The sequence below is a fragment of the Aquarana catesbeiana genome, linkage group LG02, assembly GCF_042186555.1.
Source record: "Aquarana catesbeiana isolate 2022-GZ linkage group LG02, ASM4218655v1, whole genome shotgun sequence".
NCBI lineage: Eukaryota > Metazoa > Chordata > Amphibia > Anura > Ranidae > Aquarana > Aquarana catesbeiana.
In genome coordinates, this window is record NC_133325.1 from 37,354,303 (window position 1) to 37,377,988 (window position 23,686).

Genomic DNA, 23,686 nt, shown 5'->3' on the forward strand with positions numbered 1-23,686 from the left:
ACAGGCTGCACGTGGGCAGGGACAGAGCGTCAGTGGAGCTCCCGGCCCCGCCCCTCTCAGCTGGCTAGCGCGGAATACATCCTCCCATGTCCTCTGTGCGCTCTGCAAAGCTGTCATCGGAGCGACCATTCACGGGTGATGTGGGCCACCCAACAAAGCATCAGTGGAGCTCCCAGCTGCTTTAGTGAGAGCAGAGACTGGAAGCCCCGCCCACAGTCCTGAATGTATGTAGTAAGTTTGGCTGGCCAGGTATGTCCTTACAACCATAGAATGCCTGCATGTTTAAACCCTGAGCTGTGTTATTTAACTGTAAAGCTGTGCATTGCTGAAAGTTCTCTGACTATCCCCTGTATAATGTCTGCAGTCTCTGATTGTCTCCTGCAGTATGTCCACAGTCTCTGATTGTCTCCTGCAGTATGTCTGCAGTCTCTGATTGTCTCCTGCAGTATGTCCGCAGTCTCTGATTGTCTCCTGCAGTATGTCCGCAGTCTCTGATTGTCTCCTGCAGTATGTCCGCAGTCTCTGTTAATCTCCTGCAGTATGTCTGCAGTCTCTGATTGTCTCCTGCAGTATTTCCGCAGTCTCTGATTGTCTCCTGCAGTATGTCCACAGTCTCTGATTGTCTCCTGCAGTATGTCCGCAGTCTCTGATTGTCTCCTGCAGTATGTCTGCAGTCTCTGATTGTCTCCTGCAGTATTTCCGCAGTCTCCGATTGTCTCCTGCAGTATGTCCGCAGTCTCTGATTGTCTCCTGCAGTATGTCCGCAGTCTCTGATTGTCTCCTGCAGTATGTCCGCAGTCTCTGATTGTCTCCTGCAGTATGTCCGCAGTCTCTGATTGTCTCCTGCAGTATGTCCGCAGTCTCTGTTAATCTCCTGCAGTATGTCTGCAGTCTCTGATTGTCTCCTGCTGTATTTCCGCAGTCTCTGATTGTCTCCTGCAGTATGTCCGCAGTCTCTGATTGTCTCCTGCAGTATGTCCGCAGTCTCTGATTGTCTCCTGCAGTATGTCCGCAGTCTCTGATTGTCTCCTGCAGTATGTCCGCAGTCTCTGATTGTCTCCTGCAGTATGTCCGCAGTCTCTGATTGTCTCCTGCAGTATGTCCGCAGTCTCTGATCCCAGTACACAGGCTGCACATGGGCGGGGTCAGAGCGTCAGTGGAGCTCCCGGCCCCGCCCCTCTCAGCTGGCTAGCACGGAATACATCCTCCCATGTCCTCTGTGCGCTCTGCAAAGCTGTCATCGGAGCGACCATTCACGGGTGATGTGGGCCCCTCAACAAAGCATCAGTGGAGCTCCCAGCTGCTTTAGTGAGAGCAGAGAGTGGAAGCCCCTTCCACACACATGAATGTATGTAGTAAGTTTGGCTGGCCAGGTATGTCCTTACAACCATAGAATGCCTGACTGTTTAAACCCTGAGCTGTGTTATTTAACTGTAAAGCTGTGCATTGCTGAAAGTTCTCTGACCATCCCCTGTATAATGTCTGCAGTCTCTGATTGTCTCCTGCAGTATGTCCACAGTCTCTGATTGTCTCCTGCAGTATGTCCACAGTCTCTGATTGTCTCCTGCAGTATGTCCGCAGTCTCTGATTGTCTCCTGCAGTATGTCCGCAGTCTCTGTTAATCTCCTGTAGTATGTCCGCAGTCTCTGATTGTCTCCTGCAGTATTTCCGCAGTCTCTGATTGTCTCCTGCAGTATGTCCGCAGTCTCTGATTGTCTCCTGCAGTATGTCCGCAGTCTCTGATTGTCTCCTGCAGTATGTCCGCAGTCTCTGTTAATCTCCTGCAGTATGTCTGCAGTCTCTGATTGTCTCCTGCAGTATTTCCGCAGTCTCTGATTGTCTCCTGCAGTATGTCCGCAGTCTCTGATTGTCTCCTGCAGTATGTCCGCAGTCTCTGGTAATCTTGTGCAGTATGTACGCAGTCTCTGATTGTCTCCTGCAGTATGTCCACAGTCTCTTGATTGTCTCCTGCAGTATGTCCGCAGTCTCTGGTAATCTCCTGCAGTATGTCCGCAGTCTCTGATTGTCTCCTGCAGTATGTGTATTAATGTGCCCCTTTACTTGCTCAATTATTTGGGATTGCTCCACTGCTCAGTGAGAGGTAATGATGTGCATGAACCTCTAGCAACCAATCAGCAAACAGTAGTGATCTGCTTTAATCTCTAGCAACCAATCAGTAAGTGCTAATGATGTGCTGTAACCCCTAGCAACCAATTAGTGAGCGCTAATAATGTACATTAACCTCTAGCAACCAATCGGCAAGCAGAAATTATGTGTTGTAACCTCTAGAAACCAGCCATTGAGCAGTAATGATAGGCTGTAACCTCTGGCAAACAATTGCAATCGCTGCGTGATCTGCTGCAGTAAACTGATTTTGAGTCTACCTGCTATTTTTTGTATGTCTCAGAATGGAGGGGGGGCCCCAAGAAAATGTTTGCCCAGGGCCCAATCAAAATTAAAGACGGCCCTGCCTACATGTAAGTGTTGGATACTTCTATTGTATTTTATTAAACATTGCACTGAGGTGCTTTTCTGTACTTTTTTCCATGTTGATATCCTGAGTTGGCTTCACTCTTGAGAAGAGCTGCCCTTAGTGTTTGTTACCTAAAAGACTCCGCCATCATTATCAGCTTTCAAGATCCACTATCTTCCATAAATGTTTGGACTTTCTAAACTTACCTGTGGACTTTGATTTGATTTTATATCCATGCTTTTATTTATTCGCTTTTATTGAATCCAATTGATTGCGAGCCACTATACCGGTATCCTGAGCGCTAGCATTTGCTGTTTTTGTTCATACGATTTTTATCGTGACTGTGACATTGTGGCGGACAGATCGGACATCTTTTGACACTATTTTGGGACCAGTGACATTATTACAGCGATTAGTTCTATAAATATGCACTGATTACTGTATAAATGTCACTGGTAAAGAAGGGGTTAACACTAGTGGGGCAATCAAGGGGTTAAATGTATTACCCAGGGAGTGATTCTAACTGTGGGGGGGAGGGGACTGACTTGGGGAGGAGACCGATCGGTGTTCCTATGGACTAGGAACACACGATCTGTCTCTCCTCTCCCCTTGACAGGGCGTGGATCTGTGTTTACATTTGTTTGGGTACTACACCTACCTAAACAAATTTTGTTCGGGTACAGCTTCGCACAACTGTGTAATTGTCAGTTAAAGCGACGCAGTGCCATATCGCAAAAAAATGGCCTGGTCATTAGGGGGTAAATCCTTCTGGGCCTGAAGTGATTGAACATGTATTGCAATGCATGCAAACCAAAAATCCCTGTTTCGTGCAATGTTTGGTAGAATTGTGTAAGGGTGTATAGCAGCGTGTAGAGAACCCAATTAGAATTTGTAGTGTTAACATGTGGGCACACTCCTTTAACACCTGATAGCTTATACATATATATAAAACCTATTTGGAGTTGAGCACAGGTATAACTTTTTTCTGATGTCAGTGACCAGACCTGAACCTGTAGCTCTCCTACAACTTGTGTATATCTGCCCCATATTGGCACTATAGCCACTGGAGGATTTGCATTTTGCAGAGTAGAGTAGGGACTGGCCAGAGAGGGATTACTTTGACGCAGTTGGCCAGCTTAAACATGTATTGCAATGTATGTGAACCACAAATCCCTGTTTTTGTGCCACGTTTGTTAGAAATGTGTAAGGGTACATAGCATTGTGCAGAGGGTCCATTCAGAATTTCTAGTCTCCGTGTCTGACACACTTGTGCATGATGGTGGGACCTAGACCCTAGTCACTCCATCTCCTGATCCACATCTATGTCGGCATCTTGGATGCCTGGAGCACACTCATGCTGGGTCCTGTGGTTTAATCGTGATAAAGCTGGGCTGAAGTGGGCTGAATGAACAAAAAGAAAAAAACAAAACAAATGGAGGTGGGTGGATCAATCCCAAATCTGAAACGTTGTATTCTTACATCAGAATTCACTGAGCAGCAGCTGCCGATCCACAAAAGTTTTCCAACATTCCCATTAGGCTTGTTTGTATGAAACAAAGTATTAACACCCGACTTAGAAAGGGGGAGAAAGCCTGCTTGAGAAATGGCAGTGAAATGAAGGCCAAACGGGAAGTTTTCGCCCGGTCTTCAATTCACGCAGACAGGATGGTACAAATAAGCACGGCATCTGATGTTGTTAAAAAGCCTCTCTGTGTCCAGGAATATAACCTTAACATATATAGTTACATAGTAGGTGAGGTTGAAAAAAGACACAAGTCCATCAAGTCCAACCTATGTGTGTGATTATATGTCAGTATTGCATTGTATATCCCTGTATGTTGTGGTCATTCAGGTGCTTATCTAATAGTTTCTTGAAGCTATCAATGCTCCCCGCTGAGACCACCGCCTGTGGAAGGGAATTCCAAATCCTTGCTGCTCTTACAGTAAAGAACCCTCTACGTAGTTTAAGATTAAACCTCTTTTCTTCTAATTGTAATGAGTGGCCACGAGTCTTATTAAACTCTCTTCTGCGAAAAAGTTTTATCCCTATTGAGGGGTCACCAGTCCGGTATTTGTAAATTGAAATCATATCCCCTCTCAAGCGTCTCTTCTCCAGAGAGAATAAGTTCAGCGCTCGCAACCTTTCCTCATAACTAATATCCTCCAGACCCTTTATTAGCTTTGTTGCCCTTCTTTGTACTCGCTCCATTTCCAGTACATCCTTCCTGAGGACTGGTGCCCAGAACTGGACCGCATACTCTAGGTGCGGCCGGACCTAGAGTATGCGGTGGGAGACATGGGAGAGGTGGACTTTAAAATCCAAATGATGAAGCCGTACTTCGTTTCCGGCAGAGTTCGGCACTGGTACAAAAAGGTGTCTACTTATTTCAATTGGTTCTATATAATGCTTTTGTAATTTACAAAGCAGCAGGAAGAAGTGGATCCTTCCTAAAATTTCAGGAAGCGATCATCTGTGGCCCAACCCCCAAATGCAGATGCATGAGTGGCATTTTCTGGATGTCCTTCCTGGTACCCTGACCCAAAAGTCACCCCAAAAAAGAGGTGGTGTCTGTAACAGACAAGGAAAAAGACGAGACACCTGATATTTCTGTCCCTCCTGTCCTTCCATCCTGGTCTCTGCATCAAGGACTGCTTCTGTCGCTACCACACACTAGTGGAATATAGGTATAGGGTACAGCATGGCACAGTCTAGGACACACAAGGGTCTCGAAAGATGCTAGTCAAGAAACTGTCTATCACATTGTGAGAGACTCTAAACTCTAAGGCTGGAAAGTTTACTGTTATGGTTGCCATTTCCTTCTCTTATCTCCCCCCCCCTTTTTTTTATTCATACCAACTTTCTTTCCCCCCTGTCAGTCCTTCTCTGAGCTGGCCGCTTAGCTGTCGGCTAATTGCCAGCCCCCATCTCTCCACAGTGACTCACCTGTTGATGATATCCTGCTCGTCAGTCCTGCCTACTTAAGCCGTCCAACTTAGATGATCTCTGCCTTCGCCTTGGTCAACATCACAGAGACTGCATTCCTGTTAAAGACTTGCTTAGCTAACATTCCTTCTGGCTCCAGATCCTGCTTGCTGTACCACTACGCTGATTCCTGGATTCCTGACTTCCTGGCTTGTCAAACTGTTCCGGTTACCGAACTTTGACTACGTTTGTTTTATTTACTTTTATTATTTAACAAGTGTGATTTAACTGCACCTCTGTCTCGGTCTGATTCATGGTTCCTGATTGTAGGCGAAGGCCATGAATTCAGAAGATGCAGTCAATCCGCTTGTTGGTAATATTTTTTCCAGATTGGATGAGCAGGTTTACCGTATGGATGTTTGCCATGGCGTTACAAACGCTCCTGAGTCGCACGGCTCACCTGGGATCTTCCACTGTGGCTGCATCCGTTACAACCTGAGTTGCAGGCCGTCCCTGCTGCTGCTCCAGTCTCTGTGCAGGCCTCTATAAGAGGTATAAAAAAATTGGTGTGTACTCCACGCCTAATTCTAAAAAAAACAAGTGAAGCTGCTCCCCTTAATGGGTATTATTAATACTCAAGAATGTGATTATAAAATGTGAAGAGGGCGCTGTTTATAATATTATGTGATAATATAAATGTGTATAAACCAATATAAATACCGTTCAATAATATGCAAAAAAGACATTTTTACAATATAGTAAAGGTAAATAAAATTCATGCATGTGATATAAATATTTGCTCATGACAATGTAATGGCAATATAGTCTAATGGAATTCCTTTTATATAAATAGTCCCAAACAAATGTTAATTTAGTGAAAAAATTCTTCTGTGCAAATAGTCTTCCAGAGAAATAGTGAGTATTCCTTCACCAGACACTGTAAAAACACTCCACGTGCTCTAGGAAAATATTCTGCTTACCAGAAGGATTTGAGTTCTTTAATTAAAGCGGAGTTCCACACAAAAATGGAACTTCCGCTTTTCGGAACCCTCCCCCCCTCCGGTGTCACATTTGGCACCTTTCAGGGGGGAGGGGGGTGCAGATACCTGTCTAAGACAGGTATTTGCACCCACTTCCGGCATAGACTCCCATGGGAGTCTACGCCTCTTCCCGTCCCCACCACGCTGTCTCCTGGGAAACGCACAGCTCCCAGGAGAGAGCGGGGACCACTTGGGACGCGCAGCGCGACTCGCGCATGCGCAGTAGGAAACCGGGAAGTGAAGCCACAACGCTTCACTTCCTGATTCCCCCACCTAGGATGGCAGCGGCGGCTGCCGAGAACCGAGCAGGTTCTCGGCGTCGCCTGCCGACATCGCTGGACCCTGGGACAGGTAAGTGGCCATGTATTAAAAGTCAGCAGCTGCAGTATTTGTAGCTGCTGGCTTTTAATATTTTTTTTTTTTGGTGGTGTGGGTGGACCCCCGCTTTAAAAAGAAAGTCACAAGAAGCTTTGGCAGGATAATGCCGGCTACATTTGTGTAACCTGGCTATATATGAGGTGGTACTTGGTCACGTTACTCCACCTATTTCCGGTCCCTCTGGTTATTTCCGGTCAGGTTGGTGGAACGCACGCCAATCACGGAGGTGGAAGTGAGGCTCCATCCAGCACAGACAAGCCAGCAGCCCCAGTGCCGGGTAAGCGGCCACTCGGCTTTTGTATTTTTTTACTACATTTTAATAAATAGGATTAGGCTAATGGTTTCCATCATTTCTTTTACATATCCCATGCTTAATTTCTGAGGAGGAAGAGTTCCATATATCTCCAGGTCAGGGTCATCTTTTCGCATGGGCACACTGGGCAGTTGCCCGGTGGCCCCACCTGCCCAGCAACCCCAGCCAAGCATCATTCAGATGTCACAAAGTTCGCTGCCGCTTTGTGCCAGTGCTGTGCAATGGCGTCACCAGCGTGGAGCCCCATGTGCCCCCCCAAATTAAGTGCTGTACTGTTTTGGTATAACCGAAACAATGGCCGCGCCGCGCCCGCTGAATGACTCATTATTGAGTGGCAGTCTGTCAGGTGACAACGCGTGACGGCTGCCACTGTTGTTCATGGAAGTTGTAGTCCGCGGCGGCGGCTGCGTGCTCAAGCTCCCTGCTCCCGGGGGTCAGAGTCAGTCTGAGGAGAGCAGCGCAGCCAGCCTACCGCGTGCTACAACTCCCATCGCCGCGGTCGAAATCCAGGATATTTTGCCTGCCCCAGTGCCACTGCTTGGCTAGACACTGTGTAAAAACACCACGTGATGTGGCTGGCCTGGGTGCGCCACTTCTGGCTGGTGGTACAGTAACAGTACTGTGGAGTAGATGTGACCCCCGGCCAGGAGCAACATCATCACCCACCCCTCAGGACTGGAGGAAGCCGTGGAGAAGGAGGAAGAGAGGACCTGTCTTGCTGCTGCTGAGCACTGAGTCTGCCGAGCGAGCTGAGGTGAGAGACCCTGACACCCCCACAGGATCAATCATCCCATCGATCTGCCCCCCATACACCTCATATACCTTGACCATGGCCTGTGAATCCTGCTGGGAGCTGCCCACGGCCAGCAGGACTCACATGCCATGGTCGGCTGCCAGCAGGACCCACAGATCATGGCCAGAAGGACCCATAGGCTATTGTCCGCTCCCAGCAGGACCCACATGTCAGTGGCCAGCAGGACTCACAGGTTAGTGGCCAGCTCCCAGCAGGACCCACAGGTCCGCAGCCAGCTCCCAGCAGGACCCACAGGTCAGTGGCCAGCAGGACCCACAGGTCCGCAGCTTGTGGGTCCTGCTGGGATCTGGCCACTGATCTGTGGGTCCTGCTGGCCACTGACATGTGGGTCCTGCTGGCTACTGACCTGTGGGCCATGCTGGCCACTAGCCTAGGGTGACCAGAAGTCCCCAGCACCGCCAGATTACAAATATCTCCCACTTACACGGTTACACATAATTTGTGCTTTTGTACTGTCCCATTTCAATCTGTAATTTCTTGTTTTTCAATTCCTTGCTTTTCAAGTTCGTGTTATATTGTCCAAACGTTGTGTTAATGTTTAAACACTGTAAAGTACCAATAAATATAGTCTTATTGATAATTTGCATTTTTATTCTCGTGCGTGATTGTGTAGACAGGGCCCCAGTGCACTGTATTGCCCGGGGGCCTATCATGCTCTTAAGATGGCACTACCTGGCCGAACAGGAAGTGGGTCCTGAGACTCGATTGGCCGGGAGTCCCAAGACTGTGATATTGGCAGAAGGCACATGATCAGATAGCTCCTGATTGCAAGTATGCATCGGGAGCTTTCTGGTACCTGCTGGAAAATTCTTTCTGTGTACATTATGCATAGCTCCCAACTGTCAATGATTTCGAGGGACTGTCCCAGATTTGGAGGGACTGTCCCAGATTTGGAGCAATGTCCCTCTGTCCCTCTTTCCTCCTCATTTGTCCCTCATTTTGGTCTGATCTATCTAGTTGTATATAAAATGCACTTTTTATCTATTAAAAAGTGTTTCCCAGTGCTAAACCTTTCATCTGATTCCTAAATTGCTGCATTTATAAATTCCAAAAGACAATATAAAGAAATAGTAGTAGTAAAAAAAAAGCACTTGTGGGTTTTACCAATCTTGTTTTTTTGTACAATTCTCCTTTAAGGGGGCGTGGCAAGGGGTGTGTCCTATGCCTGCATACTTTTTCTGATAGGTGTCCCTCATTCCCATCTCAAAATGTTGGGAGGTATGCATTATGGCACCTGCCAGTGGCGGCCGGTGGGTTTTTCTTTTGGGGGGGGGGCGGCGAACAACCCCCCCCACAGTCGGTCGGTGGCAACACACCCCCGGCCCCCCCAGGAGGACGGTCGGGGCATCAAAGCCCCCCGCACTTACCCCATCTAGGAAGCGGGCGCATAGTGTGTCCGGAGAGCGGCAGTTGTCTTTCTTCCTCCTGTGCATTATGGCGGCTTCCGCCGTGCATCTCCTTCCTCCTAGGCATCCAATAGGATCGCCTGTCCTTTCAGCCAATCGGAAAACGTGTTTAGACCCGCGCTTCCTGATTGGTGGAGAGGCGATTCAGTGTTAGAATAGCGAATGAATATTCACTATTCTAACACACCTGGGTGGGCTCCGAGCGTAATGCTCTGCAACCAGAGCCCATCCTATTTTGAAGCCTATTAGAGCATCAGGCTCTAATCAGGTGCTTAAAAAAAAAAAAAAAACACCCCCCCCGCCGCTGTAATTCATGTGACCCGGCGTCCTGAAAGGGGCCGGACGCATGAATAGGGGGCGCCCACACTGGGGGTCCCAGAACAATGACACGCCAACACTGGGGATCCCAGAACAATGACACGCCGATACTGGGGGTCCCAGAACAATGACACGCCGATACTGGGGGTCCCAGAACAATGACACACCGACACTGGGGGTCCCAGAACGGGGATCCCAGAACAATGACACGCTGACACTGGGGGTCCCAGAACAATGACACACCGACACTGGGGGTCCCAGAACAATGACACGCCGACACTGGGGGTCCCAGAACAATGACACACCGACACTGGGGGTCCCAGAACAATGACACGCCGACACTGGGGGTCCCAGAACAAGGACACTGGGGGTCCCAGAACAAGGACACGCCGACACTGGGGGTCCCAGAACAATGACACGCCGACACTGGGGGTCCCAGAATGGGGATCCCAGAACAATGACACGCTGACACTGGGGGTCCCAGAACAATGACACACCGACACTGGGGGTCCCAGAACAATGACACGCCGACACTGGGGGTCCCAGAACAATGACACGCCGACACTGGGGGTCCCAGAACAATGACACGCCGACACTGGGGGTCCCAGAACAATGACACGCCGACACTGGGGGTCCCAGAAAAATGACACACCCACACTGGGGGTCCCAGAACAATGACACGCCGACACTGGGGGTCCCAGAACAATGACACGCCGACACTGGGGGTCCCAGAACGGGGATCCCAGAACAATGACACGCTGACACTGGGGGTCCCAGAACAATGACACACCGACACTGGGGGTCCCAGAACAATGACACACCGACACTGGGGGTCCCAGAACGGGGATCCCAGAACAATGACACGCTGACACTGGGGGTCCCAGAACAATGACACACCGACACTGGGGGTCCCAGAACAATGACACGCCGACACTGGGGGTCCCAGAACAATGACACGCCGACACTGGGGGTCCCAGAACAATGACACGCCGACACTGGGGGTCCCAGAACAATGACACACCGACACTGGGGGTCCCAGAACGGGGATCCCAGAACAATGACACGCTGACACTGGGGGTCCCAGAACAATGACACGCCGACACTGGGGGTCCCAGAATGGGGATCCCAGAACAATGACACGCTGACACTGGGGGTCCCAGAACAATGACACACCGACACTGGGGGTCCCAGAACAATGACACGCTGACACTGGGGGTCCCAGAACAATGACACGCCGACACTGGGGGTCCCAGAACAATGACACGCTGACACTAGGGGTCCCAGAACAATGACACGCTGACACTAGGGGTCCCAGAACAATGACATGCTAACACTGGGGGTCCCAGAACAATGACACGCCGATACTGGGGGTCCCAGAACAATGACATGCCAACACTGGGGATCCCAGAACGGGGATCCCAGAACAATGACACGCTGACACTGGGGGTCCCAGAACAAGGACACACTGACACTGGGGGTCCCAGAACAATGACACACCGACACTGGGGGTCCCAGAACAATGACACGCCGACACTGGGGGTCCCAGAACAATGACACACCCACACTGGGGGTCAAAGAACAATGACACGCCCACACTGGGGGTCCCAGAACAATGACACGCCGACACTGGGGGTCCCAGAACAATGACACGCTGACACTAGGGGTCCCAGAACAATGACACGCTGACACTAGGGGTCCCAGAACAATGACACGCCAACACTGGGGATCCCAGAACAATGACACGCCGATACTGGGGGTCCCAGAACAATGACACACCGACACTGGGGGTCCCAGAACGGGGATCCCAGAACAATGACACGCTGACACTGGGGGTCCCAGAACAATGACACACCGACACTGGGGGTCCCAGAACAATGACACGCCGACACTGGGGGTCCCAGAACAATGACACGCCGACACTGGGGGTCCCAGAACAATGACACGCCGACACTGGGGGTCCCAGAACAATGACACACCGACACTGGGGGTCCCAGAACGGGGATCCCAGAACAATGACACGCTGACACTGGGGGTCCCAGAACAATGACACACCGACACTGGGGGTCCCAGAACAATGACACGCCGACACTGGGGGTCCCAGAATGGGGATCCCAGAACAATGACACGCTGACACTGGGGGTCCCAGAACAATGACACACCGACACTGGGGGTCCCAGAACAATGACACGCCGACACTGGGGGTCCCAGAACAATGACACGCCGACACTGGGGGTTCCAGAACAATGACACGCCGACACTGGGGGTCCCAGAACAATGACACGCTGACACTGGGGGTCCCAGAACAATGACACACCGACACTGGGGGTCCCAGAACAATGACACGCCGACACTGGGGGTCCCAGAACAATGACACGCTGACACTGGGGGTCCCAGAACAATGACACGCTGACACTGGGGGTCCCAGAACAATGACACGCCGACACTGGGGGTCCCAGAACAATGACACGCCGACACTGGGGGTCCCAGAACAATGACACACCGACACTGGGGGTCCCAGAACGGGGATCCCAGAACAATGACACGCTGACACTGGGGGTCCCAGAACAATGACACACCGACACTGGGGGTCCCAGAACAATGACACGCCGACACTGGGGGTCCCAGAACAATGACACGCCGACACTGGGGGTCCCAGAACAATGACACGCTGACACTGGGGGTCCCAGAACAATGACACGCCGACACTGGGGGTCCCAGAACAATGACACGCCGACACTGGGGGTCCCAGAACAATGACACGCTGACACTAGGGGTCCCAGAACAATGACACGCCGACACTAGGGGTCCCAGAACAATGACACGCCAACACTGGGGGTCCCAGAACAATGACACGCCGATACTGGGGGTCCCAGAACAATGACACGCCGATACTGGGGGTCCCAGAACAATGACATGCCAACACTGGGGATCCCAGAACAATGACACGCTGACACTGGGGGTCCCAGAACAATGACACGCTGACACTGGGGGTCCCAGAACAATGACACACCGACACTGGGGGTCCCAGAACAATGACACGCTGACACTGGGGGTCCCAGAACAAGGACACACTGACACTGGGGGTCCCAGAACAATGACACACCGACACTGGGGGTCCCAGAACAAGGACACACTGACACTGGGGGTCCCAGAACAATGACACGCTGACACTGGGGGTCCCAGAACAATGACACGCCGACACTGGGGGTCCCAGAACAATGACACACCCACACTGGGGGTCCCAGAACAATGACACGCCCACACTGGGGGTCCCAGAACAATGACACGCCGACACTGGGGGTCCCAGAACAATGACACACCCACACTGGGGGTCCCAGAACAATGACACGCTGACACTAGGGGTCCCAGAACAATGACACACCCACACTGGAGGTCCCAGAACAAGGACACGCCGATTTTATTCTATGTATTAAACAATGTGGATGATCAGTATTGTGATACTTAGAGGGACATCGTCTCTATGTGTCTCTATGTATACAGTGATAGGATATGTATAGAGATCCTCTCAGTCATTGCAAGTCACATACTGAAGTTCGCCTTCTGTCCTGCTGCCACCTTCAGGCGGACGGTGGAAGTACAATGCCAAGGGGCGTGGACATCATACAGTCACCTCCTCCTACCCCCGGCCTTGGTCGCTATGGTAACGGCAGAGCGTTCTTCCCAACAGGCAGTGCGGCGTCCCTGGTAACCCGGCGAGAACAGACATGGGGCAGGATTACTACTCGGTGCTGGAGATCCCCCGCAGTGCTACCGACACCGACATCAAAAGGGCGTGAGTGTGACCCGATCCTACCAACCACCCCGATATATCCCGCCCCGGTCACCTACATATGTCATAGTAATGGGGTGCAGCCAATAATAACTTCCCTCATCCCAATAAATAATATAGCAAGTGGGTCCAAGCTAGAGTATCTTCCCTCAGTCTGGGGGTGCAACTTCTAATGTCTTCCCTCTCCCCAATACATATAGCCAGGGGGTTCAACCTACAATATCTTCCCCCAGTATGGGGGTTCGACTTGTATTATCTTCCCCCTATCACCCGAATATAAAATGACAGCCTATGGATCCCATCTGTAATATCTTCCCCATCACAGTCAATGGGTGCAACCCATAACATCTTCCCCCAGTCACCCCAAGATTTTATACAACCAATAGTGCAACCCATAACGTCTTCCCCAAGTTACCCCAATATTTAATATGGCTTATGGGTGCAACCCATAACATCTTCCCCTAGTCACCCCAATATTTAATACAGCTTATGGGTGCAACCCATAACATCTTCCCCTAGTCACCCCAATATTTAATACAGCTTATGGGTGCAACCCATAACATCTTCCCTAGTCACCCCAATATTTAATATAGCTTATAGGTGCAACCCATAACGTCTTCCCCTAGTCACCCCAATATTTAATATAGCTTATAGGTGCAACCCATAACATCTTCCCCTAGTCACCCCAATATTTAATACGGCTTATGGGTGCAACCCATAACATCTTCCCCCAGTCACCCCAGGATTTAATACAGCCAATAGTGCAACCCATAACATCTTCCCCCAGTCACCCCAATATTTAATACGGCTTATAGGTGCAACCCATGACATCTTCCCCCAGTCACCCCAATATTTAATACAGCTTATGGGTACAACCCATAACATCTTCCCCCAGTCACCCCAAGATTTTATACAACCAACAGTGCAACCCATAACGTCTTCCCCAAGTTACCCCAATATTTAATATGGCTTATGGGTGCAACCCATAACATCTTCCCATAGTCACCCCAATATTTAATACAGCTTATGGGTGCAACCCATAACATCTTCCCCTAGTCACCCCAATATTTAATACAGCTTATGGGTGCAACCCATAACATCTTCCCTAGTCACCCCAATATTTAATATAGCTTATAGGTGCAACCCATAACGTCTTCCCCTAGTCACCCCAATATTTAATATAGCTTATAGGTGCAACCCATAACATCTTCCCCTAGTCACCCCAATATTTAATACGGCTTATGGGTGCAACCCATAACATCTTCCCCCAGTCACCCCAGGATTTAATACAGCCAATAGTGCAACCCATAACATCTTCCCCTAGTCACCCCAATATTTAATACATCTCATGGGTGCAACCCATAAATCCTGGGGTGACTGGGGGAAAAGTTATGGGTTGCACCTATAAGCTGTATTAAATATTAGGGTGACCAGGGGAAGATGTTATGGGTTGCGCTATTGGCTGTATTAAATCCTGGGGTGACTGGGGGGAAAAGTTAATACAGCCAATAGTGCAACCTTTAACATCGACCCCCTAGTCACCCCAAGATTTAATACGGCTTATAGGTGCAACCTATAACTTTTCCCCCAGTCTCCTCAATATTTAATACAGCCAATAGGTGCAACCTATAATGTCTTTCCCTCAAATCACCACTTTAAAAAAAAAAAAAACAGCTTATGGGTGCCACCCTTAATATCCTCCCCCCCCCCCCCAATCACCCCAATATTGAATACAGTTTATGGGTGCAACTGTAAAATCTTTTCCCTGTCATCCCAAATTATAATACAGCCTATGGGTACAACCGAAAACATCCTCCCCATGACTGTACTACAGCCTGGAGTGCAACCCTTAATATCTTCCCCACACTCAGAACAATATATAATACAGGCTATGGGAGCAATAGATAACATAGCCTGTGGATGTAACCTGTACTATATTCCCCCGGTCACTGCAATATGTAATACAGCCTAAAATACCTTACCCCGATAGTCACCAACAATATAGAATAAGACTCTGGGTGCATACTGTAATACTTTCCCTCACCCCATTTTGTATCATCCAAGGGTGCAATCTAAAATATCGTCCCCCGAAGATGTAATACAGCCCAGGGATGCAAGCAATAAGAAATGCACTATTTTGCCAAAAGTATTGGGACGCCTGCCTTTACACACACATGAACTTTAATGGCATCCCAGTCTTAGTCTGTAGGGTTCAACATTGAGTTGGCCCGCCCTTTGCAGCTATAACAGCTTCAACTCTTCTGGGAAGGCTGTCCACAAGGTTTAGGAGTGTGTTTATGGGAATGTTTGACCATTATTCCAGAAGCCCATTTGTGAGGTCAGGCACTGATGTTGGACAAGAAGTCCTGGCTCGCAGTCTCCGCTCTAATTCATCCCAAAGGTGTTCTGTTTGGTTGAGGTCAGGACTCTGTGTAGGCCAGTGAAGTTCCTCCACCCCAAACTCGCTCATCCATGTCTTTATGGACCTTGCTTTGGTCCGCAGTCATGTTGGAACAGGAAGGGGCCGTCCCCAAACTGTTCCCACAAAGTTGGGAGCATAAAATTGTCCAAAATGTCTTGGTATGCTGACGCCTTAAGAGTTCCCTTCACTGGAAATAAGGGGCCAAACCCAACCCCTGAAAAACAACCCCACACCATAATAATCCCCCCTCCACCAAATGATTAGGACCAATGCAGTCAGGTAAGTACCGTTCTCCTGGCAACCGCCAAACCCAGACACGTCCATTGGATTGCCAGACAGAGAAGCGTGATTGGTCACTCCACTTGGATGCAGCTGCTCGGCCATGGAAACCCATTCCATGAAGCTCTCCACGCATTGTTGTTGTGCTAATCTGAGGGCCACACAAAGTTTGGAGGTCTGTAGTTATTGACTGCAGACAGTTGGTGACTTCTGTGCACGGTGAGCTTCAACATGCGCTGACCCCTCTCTGTCATACGTGGACTACCACTTCATGGCTGAGTTGCTGCTGTTCCTAGTTGCTTTCACTTTGTTGTAATACCACTAACAGTTGACTGTGGAATACTTCACACTCTGGCTGGTACTGGCACAGGCACTTTCCTTCATCTGTTGGAATCTCTCCTCATTCTCACACTTTTCTCTGAACACACCGCTGCTCTCCTTCAGAGAGGCGACCAACTTCTCCTGCTTTTTCAATGCCTCTTCCAGAGACTTCAGCTTGGAGACTTCCCTCTTACTGTTTCCAGACTTACTATGCAGGGATTTCTTTTTCCTGAGATCCTCTTTCATGACAGCAAGTTTCTGTTCCTCTTTAGCAATGCGGTAAAGTCTGTTCACCACTTTATCCTGGAGGACTGGTAAGGATTCCTCTTGCATAGGGACAGGCCCAGGATCCATTGCGGCTTGAGCACACGGAGTAGGCCTCAGTGCCTCTGGAGAGCCTCCACCTTCGTCTTCATGGTCCATGCTTGCCTGGGAAAAGCCTGCATGAGAGGCCCCAGGCTTGCTGCTTCCCTCAGCTGAGAACACAGCAGAGTGAGCCAACAGAACGCTGCAGAATAACACCTGGTGGAGAAGCTCCTCTGGTGCAAAGATTGATGTGACTGGCTCAGTATTCTCTGTACAGCACTGTGGTATATGTCAGAGTTATATAAATGTATACTAATAATAGTGTGTGGCTGTGGGGGGACATTTGAGTGTAAGCTCCTCTGGTGCAGAGACTGATGAGACTAGCTCAGTGTTCTCTGTACAGCACTGTGGTATATGTCAGAGCCATATAAATGTAAAATAATGTGTGACTGGGGGGACATTGGAGTGTAAGCTCCTCTGGTGCAGTGTACAGTGCTATGGATTATGTCGGTGACTCGTTTATTCATTGTCTTTCAGGTACAGAAAGTTGGCACTGAAATACCACCCGCTAAAAAATAAGGAGCCTTCGGTCCCACATCGGTTCAAGCAGATTGCTGAGGCGTACGACGTCCTGAGTGACTGTAAGTTGCCGCGGTCATTAGTGATAGGTGTGCGCTTTATGGGTGATTCCTAGTAGCTCAGTCATGCTATTATTATTAAACAAGATTTATATAGCGCCAACAGTTTGCGCAGCACTTTACAACATGAGGGCAGACAGTACACTTACAATACAAATCAATACAGGAGGGATCAGAGGGCCCTGCTTGTTAGAGCTTACAATCTAGAAGGGAGGGCCAAGTGGAAACAAAAGGTAATAACTGTGGGGGATGAGCTGATGGAGAAAATGAAAATACAATTGTTAGGTGTGGGTAGGAAAGGCTTCTCTGAAGAGGAGAGTTTTCAGGGATCGTCTAAAAGCTAATAGAGTAGGAGATAAGCGGACAGATTGGGGTAAGGAGTTCCATAGGATTGGAGAGGCTTGGGAAAAGTCCTGGAGGTGAGCATGGGAGGAGGTGATGAGGGAGCTAGAGAGCAGGAGGTCTTTAGAGGAACGAAGAGAGCGAGTAGGCTGGTATTTAGAGACTAGGCTAGTGATGTAGCTGGGGGCTAAATTGTGGATGACTTTGTACGTAGTTGTTAGTATTTTGAATTTAATTCTGTGGCCGTCTGGAAGTCAGTGGAGGGATTGACAGAGAGGGGTAGCAGAGACAGAGCGATTGGTAAGGTGGATGAGTCTGGCAGCAGCATTCATGATGGATTGAAGAGGTGATAGACTATGTAGAGGTAAACAAACCAATGAGAAGGGAGTTGCTATTGCTATTAACCAGTGGCGGCCCGTGCATTGTGGGCGCATGGGCGCCGCCCCCCCTATCCCTGCTGCCGCCTCCCTATCCATGCACCTGGCCCCTTTCAGGACCGGACACATGGACTCCTATGGCGGAGGCAGGAGGGGGTGTATTTTTTTGAAGCATGTGATTAGAACCAGAGGCTCTAATAGGCTTCAAAAAAGGGTGGGCTCTGGGCGCAGAGAGTGCGCCCTGATCCCACCCAATTGTGTGACCATAGCGAATGAATATTCGCTATTTTCACACCGCCTTGCCTCCCTGCCAATCAGTAGTGAGACCTGTTTCCTGATTGCCCAAAGCGCCAGGTGTCCCTATTGGATGCTCAGCGCTTTGGCGGAAGTGGGACAGAGCGGAGGAAGCTCACTGGAGAGGAGACCTGGAGAAAAGGACACCTTACCAAGGTAAGTGCCTCCTGCACAGTGGTGTCCCGCGATCCATCCGCGGGGTGGGGTAGTAGGGGGGGTGTCTTGCGATCCATCCGCAGGGGGGCGGTTTGTGAGCGGGGTGTCAGCATGTGATGGGCACACTGGCAGCATGTGATGGGCACAGTGGCAGCGTTTGATGGGCACAGTGCCTGCAATTAATGGCACAGTGGCAGCATTTGGAGGGCACAGTGGCAAAGTTTGATGGCACAGTGGCTGCAATTGATTTTTTTCAATTTTTTTTGCGCCCCCCCCCCAAAAAATTTTGAGCACCAGCCACCACTGCTATTAACATTCCATATATTTAAAGTGACCCTGTCATGACTATAGAAACAACCAAAACTCGTACTTGTAAGAGAGGACTGTGTCCTGTGGAGGTCAGCGGGAGGACTGAGGAGGAGGATACCCCTGGCAGACTTCAGAGGACGATTTCTTAGCATTATAAAGCTGAATGTCAGGATAAGTGATGAAATATGTATATGAGAGCTGTTTTGCCTACAAACATATTTGTATAGCCATCCATCCACACAGCACAGTCCTGTTTGACACAGTAGGATACCTAGGATACGTGATCTTTCTCTGCTGCAGTTTTACTTTCACTCACAGGTCCCCTCCCAACCCCCACCCCATGGCTGGACAGTGGAGAATAAGCAGACTGATGAGCTCATCATTTGTCATTCTGCTCTTTCCTCCTATCAGCATGCTCCTTACACTGCAGAACAACTGATTCGATCCTCGTGCAACTTCTGCCTCGCCCAGTCTGAGCTCTGCTGTGCAGGGACTAAAGTCACATTCAGGTAGTTACACTGTTTGCAATTAAACAATACACTTATGGCCTGTTTACACTATTGCATTGTGGTAATGCACAGCAATGCACCTTGCCTGTTTTGGTGCCCCAGAGCACCTTGTCAACAGATGTGCATTGCTGTATGCCATCCCTGTGCTGTGTACACCTGCTGTGCCCATTATGAGGGGTTCCCACCATCCCTGTGCTGAGTTCCCGGGTCTGTACACCTGCTGTGTCCTTTATGAGGGGTTCCCACCATCCCTGTGCTGAGGTCCCGGGTCTGTACACCTGCTGTGCCCATTATGAGGAGTTCTCACCATCCCTGGTGGACGATATACTGGATTTATATTGTGGAGAATACAACAGATGGAGCTCCTACAAGTGGACAGGAGCAGAGCTGGGAAGTTGATCACAGAGATCCTATGAGCATTGTAATCTATTCCCCGCAGTGAGGAAGAAGGCCACCTATGACAAATTTGGAGAGGAGGGTCTGAAGGGTGGAATCCCAGCCGAATTTGGAGGTGAAGAGGCCTGGACCTCGGTTTACACTTATCATGGGAATCCAGAGAAGACATTCAAAGACTTTTTCGGAGGAGATAATCCGTTTGCAGGTAAGAGCAGAAATGTGTTAAACGAAATCTTCCTATTTTCATGAAATACCTTGTTTTAGACCCAGTAATGTCATCCCTGGGTCTCTGTGCAATGCAGGCAGAGTATGGCTGGTAGGAGGGGCTGTCAGGGTGCAGTGCTTAGCTTCCCGAAAACATCAAAGCACCCCACCTCTGTATTCCTCTCAAGAGCCCTCAGCTCTGGTGCAAGAAATGGGCTGGTTCTTGGGAATTATGCAAATATGAAAATACCCTGATGGGTGGGTGTCGGCCTGGAGAAGTAGGCGTTCCTTAGCATGCTATATTTGCATGCCAACCACCCTAGGTAACACCTATTAGTGATACCGAGCCTCCATGATTGACATTACTGAAATCGAATGAATAAAAGGGGCGGGCCAGGGACAATCAGGCTGGGGAGGAAAGTGCTAGATGATGCTGGACATCCCACAGCCAGGAAATGAGGCTCTGTCTGAGTTGCTGCAGCTTCTAACACACATAATGAGAAGCTCACAGTGTGCAGTGAAATCGGAGTAAGCCGTTTCAGTTCAAGACTGTGCAAGACTGAAGGGGAGTCTGGAGGTCAGATTTAACATTAGAGGTGAATTGGCTGCAGTGTCTTTAGTAAGCAGAACAATCCTTAGTAGATCGGGCCCAATGGCTCCCTTAGTTGGGGTATCACAGACAGTACACACAGCAGCATCCAATCATTTTCTTGTCCTTTTATCCTCATATAAGACTTCTTCACGCCGGATGGCTCGGAGGCGAACACGGGGTTCGGAGGGCTGCGGGGAAGAGGGGTGAAGAAACAAGACCCGCCCATCGAGAGAGACCTCTACCTGTCATTGGAGGACTTGTATTTCGGCTGCACGAAGAAGATTAAAATTTCACGCAGGGTGAGAAGGGTTACTAAGGGATTTGGGGGGGGGGGATTTGGGCTCACACAGGGTTCATTTCCACCCCATCACTGCCTATTCCATTCAACAGACTGGAAATCTTCCCATCCAGAGTACAGACTAAAGTAACAACCCAGGAGAGGGTAAGGAGAATGCAATAGCAGGAGTGAGACTCCCTGACTGATGGAGATTGGGAGATAGATATCACTCTTTGGTAGATGCTGGAGAGTTAACCCCTTCCTCCCCAACAGTTACTTCCAATTCTCTATTTGAGGGGTTCCCACCATCCCTGTGCTGAGGTCCTGGGTCGGTACACCTGCTGTGCCCATTATGAGGGGTTCTCACCATCCCTGTGCTGAGTTCCTGGGTCTGTACACCTGCTGTGCCCATTATGAGGGGTTCTCACCATCCCTGTGCTGAGTTCCTGGGTCTGTACACCTGCTGTGCCCATTATGAGGGGTTCTCACCATCCCTGTGCTGAGTTCCCGGGTCTGTACGCCTGCTGTGCCCATTATGAGGGTATATGTATATCCCAGGTGGAAGAAGCAGAGCCAAGACTTCTACCATTGTTGGAGAACCTCAGCTATGTAGAATCCAGGAGCGTACTCAGCCCATCAGACTCCAACTATAACTGGGAATTAATTTAAAGATGGGTTGAACCTTCAGCCTTTATGTACAAGGTATATGCTGTATGTGTGCAGACAGACATTTGCTGTGTACAGGTGACTACTCGTTCGATGTCTGTTTGGGATCACATGACTCCTTCCTGTCCTCCGCAGGTCATGAATGAAGACGGTCACACATCCAGCATACGGGACAAAATTCTTTCCATCGATGTCCAGTGTGGCTGGAAGCCTGGAACCAGGATCACCTTCCCCAATGAGGGAGATCAGGTGAGGGCCACTTACTGCATCCATCATTTGCTGCTCACAGTGCATTTGCTAAGCAATACTTTCATCTGAACCAGCTACATAAAACACGACCCAAGGTCCAGTAATGGGTATATGGACCCCATATCTCCAAAAGTCATACACCTGTGGAGGAAGGTTTTTGACCCTTTTTTATATTCTAATAAATATCCCATCAAAGTGTCATCTTTATCGACACAACTTTATAGTGAGACACCTAGGGTTATACTGCCACCTACAGGAGAAATGGATGCTAGGCACATAAACTGAAGGCTATAGCCTCACACCTGTCCATTTTCACTTCATGTCCTCAGATGGAAGTCTCTTCTCTGCTGGATTTTTTTTTGTTTGGAATTGAAAGGTTTTCTACTATTAACAGCCACTTGTAGATTAATATCATATTTCCATATATCTGTACAATCCAGTGAGCCAATACATCTCTCTGTTCTCTGCCTTTTGCTGACTTTTTTTTTATTAGTTATTATTGTTCCCCCTGAAGCTTGGTGGACTACAGAACACCTTCACCCCTTGTTATGGAGAAGAGAAGAGGGAGAGTTGCTCTGTAGTCCTGTCCTAGGGTGACAACGCTGCTCCTCCATACATAGAGTCATGGGTGTTGTCACCCTAGGACAGGAAGTGTGTTACTGGCAGGAAAAGATGACCAGTTGAAAACAAAGGGAAAAAGAGAATGTGTGTGTGTGTGTGTGTGTGTGTGTGTGTGTGTGTGTGTGTGTGTGTGTGTGTGTATATATATATATATATATATATATATATATATATATATATATATATACACAGCGAGGTGAAAAAAGTATTTGATCCCCTGCTGATTTTGTATGTTTGCCCACTGATAAAGAAACGATCAGTCTATAATTTTAATGGTCGGTTTATTTTAACAGTGAGAGACAGAATAACAACAAAAATATCCAGAGAAACGCATTTCAAAAAAGTTATAAATTGATTTGCATTTTAACCACTTGCCTACCGGGCACCTACACCCCCTTCCTGCTCAGGCCATTTTTCAGCTTTCAGCGCTGTCGCACTTTGAATGACAATTGTGCGGTCATGCTACAGTGTACTCAATCAAATTTTTTATCATTTTCTTCACACAAATAGAGCTTTATTTTGGTGGTATTTAATCACTGTGGGCTATTTTATTTTTTACAAAAAAAAGACCAAAAATTTTGAAAAAAAATGTTTTTTACTTCTTTCATACTTCTGTTATTTTCTGTCAGTAAATTTTGTAACTAAGTAATTTTTTGCCTTCACTGATGTGTGCTGATGAGGTGGCACTTATGGGCACTGATGAGGTGGTACTGATGAGGAGGCACTAATATTCCACACTGATAGGTAGCACTGATAGGTGGCACTGGTGGGCACGGGTAGGCGGTACAGATGGGCATTGATGGGTGGCACTGATAGGCGACACTGATGGGCATTGATGGGCAGCACTGATAGGCGGCACTGATTGCCAGCACTGACTGGCATTGCTAATGGGCACTGATTGGTAGCACTTGTGGGCATTGGTGGGCACTGATTGCTGGCATTGGTGGGCAATGGTTTGCACTGTTTGTGACACTGTATTTTTTTTTAATCAGAAAAGTTTTTATTTGTCATGAAAAAAAATAAAGAATTACAGAGGTACATTGTGCACAAATACATTGTAAAATCTGCAGGTTATACATTAGCAAGAGTATTATGCCAGTTTGTTGGGCCTTGCACGGAACAAAGTTGTGATAGTTCTAACAATGTATTTGAATCAGGTATGTTCTGTCAAAGCTTATTACATTAAATGCAGATTTATTGAGGATTAACAAAAAATAAAGACAGGAAATAAAAGGAGTATGGTGTACCCTGTGAGAACCATAAAGAGTAACAG

General features: G+C 48.7%; 1 protein-coding gene across 1 annotated transcript in view; it reads left to right on the plus strand.

Moving 5' to 3' along the window:
• Positions 1–13,299: 13,299 nt before the first annotated feature.
• DNAJB13 (DnaJ heat shock protein family (Hsp40) member B13) overlaps positions 13,300–23,686 on the plus strand; it is a 28,872-nt gene continuing 18,485 nt past the window's right edge. Inside the window, exons 1-5 of the mRNA XM_073612794.1 lie at positions 13,300–13,458; positions 17,321–17,424; positions 19,848–20,009; positions 20,742–20,899; positions 21,679–21,792. Of these exons, the coding sequence (XP_073468895.1) occupies positions 13,391–13,458; positions 17,321–17,424; positions 19,848–20,009; positions 20,742–20,899; positions 21,679–21,792 (606 nt within the window). The 5' untranslated portion in view covers positions 13,300–13,390. The remainder of the gene's footprint in view (positions 13,459–17,320; positions 17,425–19,847; positions 20,010–20,741; positions 20,900–21,678; positions 21,793–23,686) is intronic.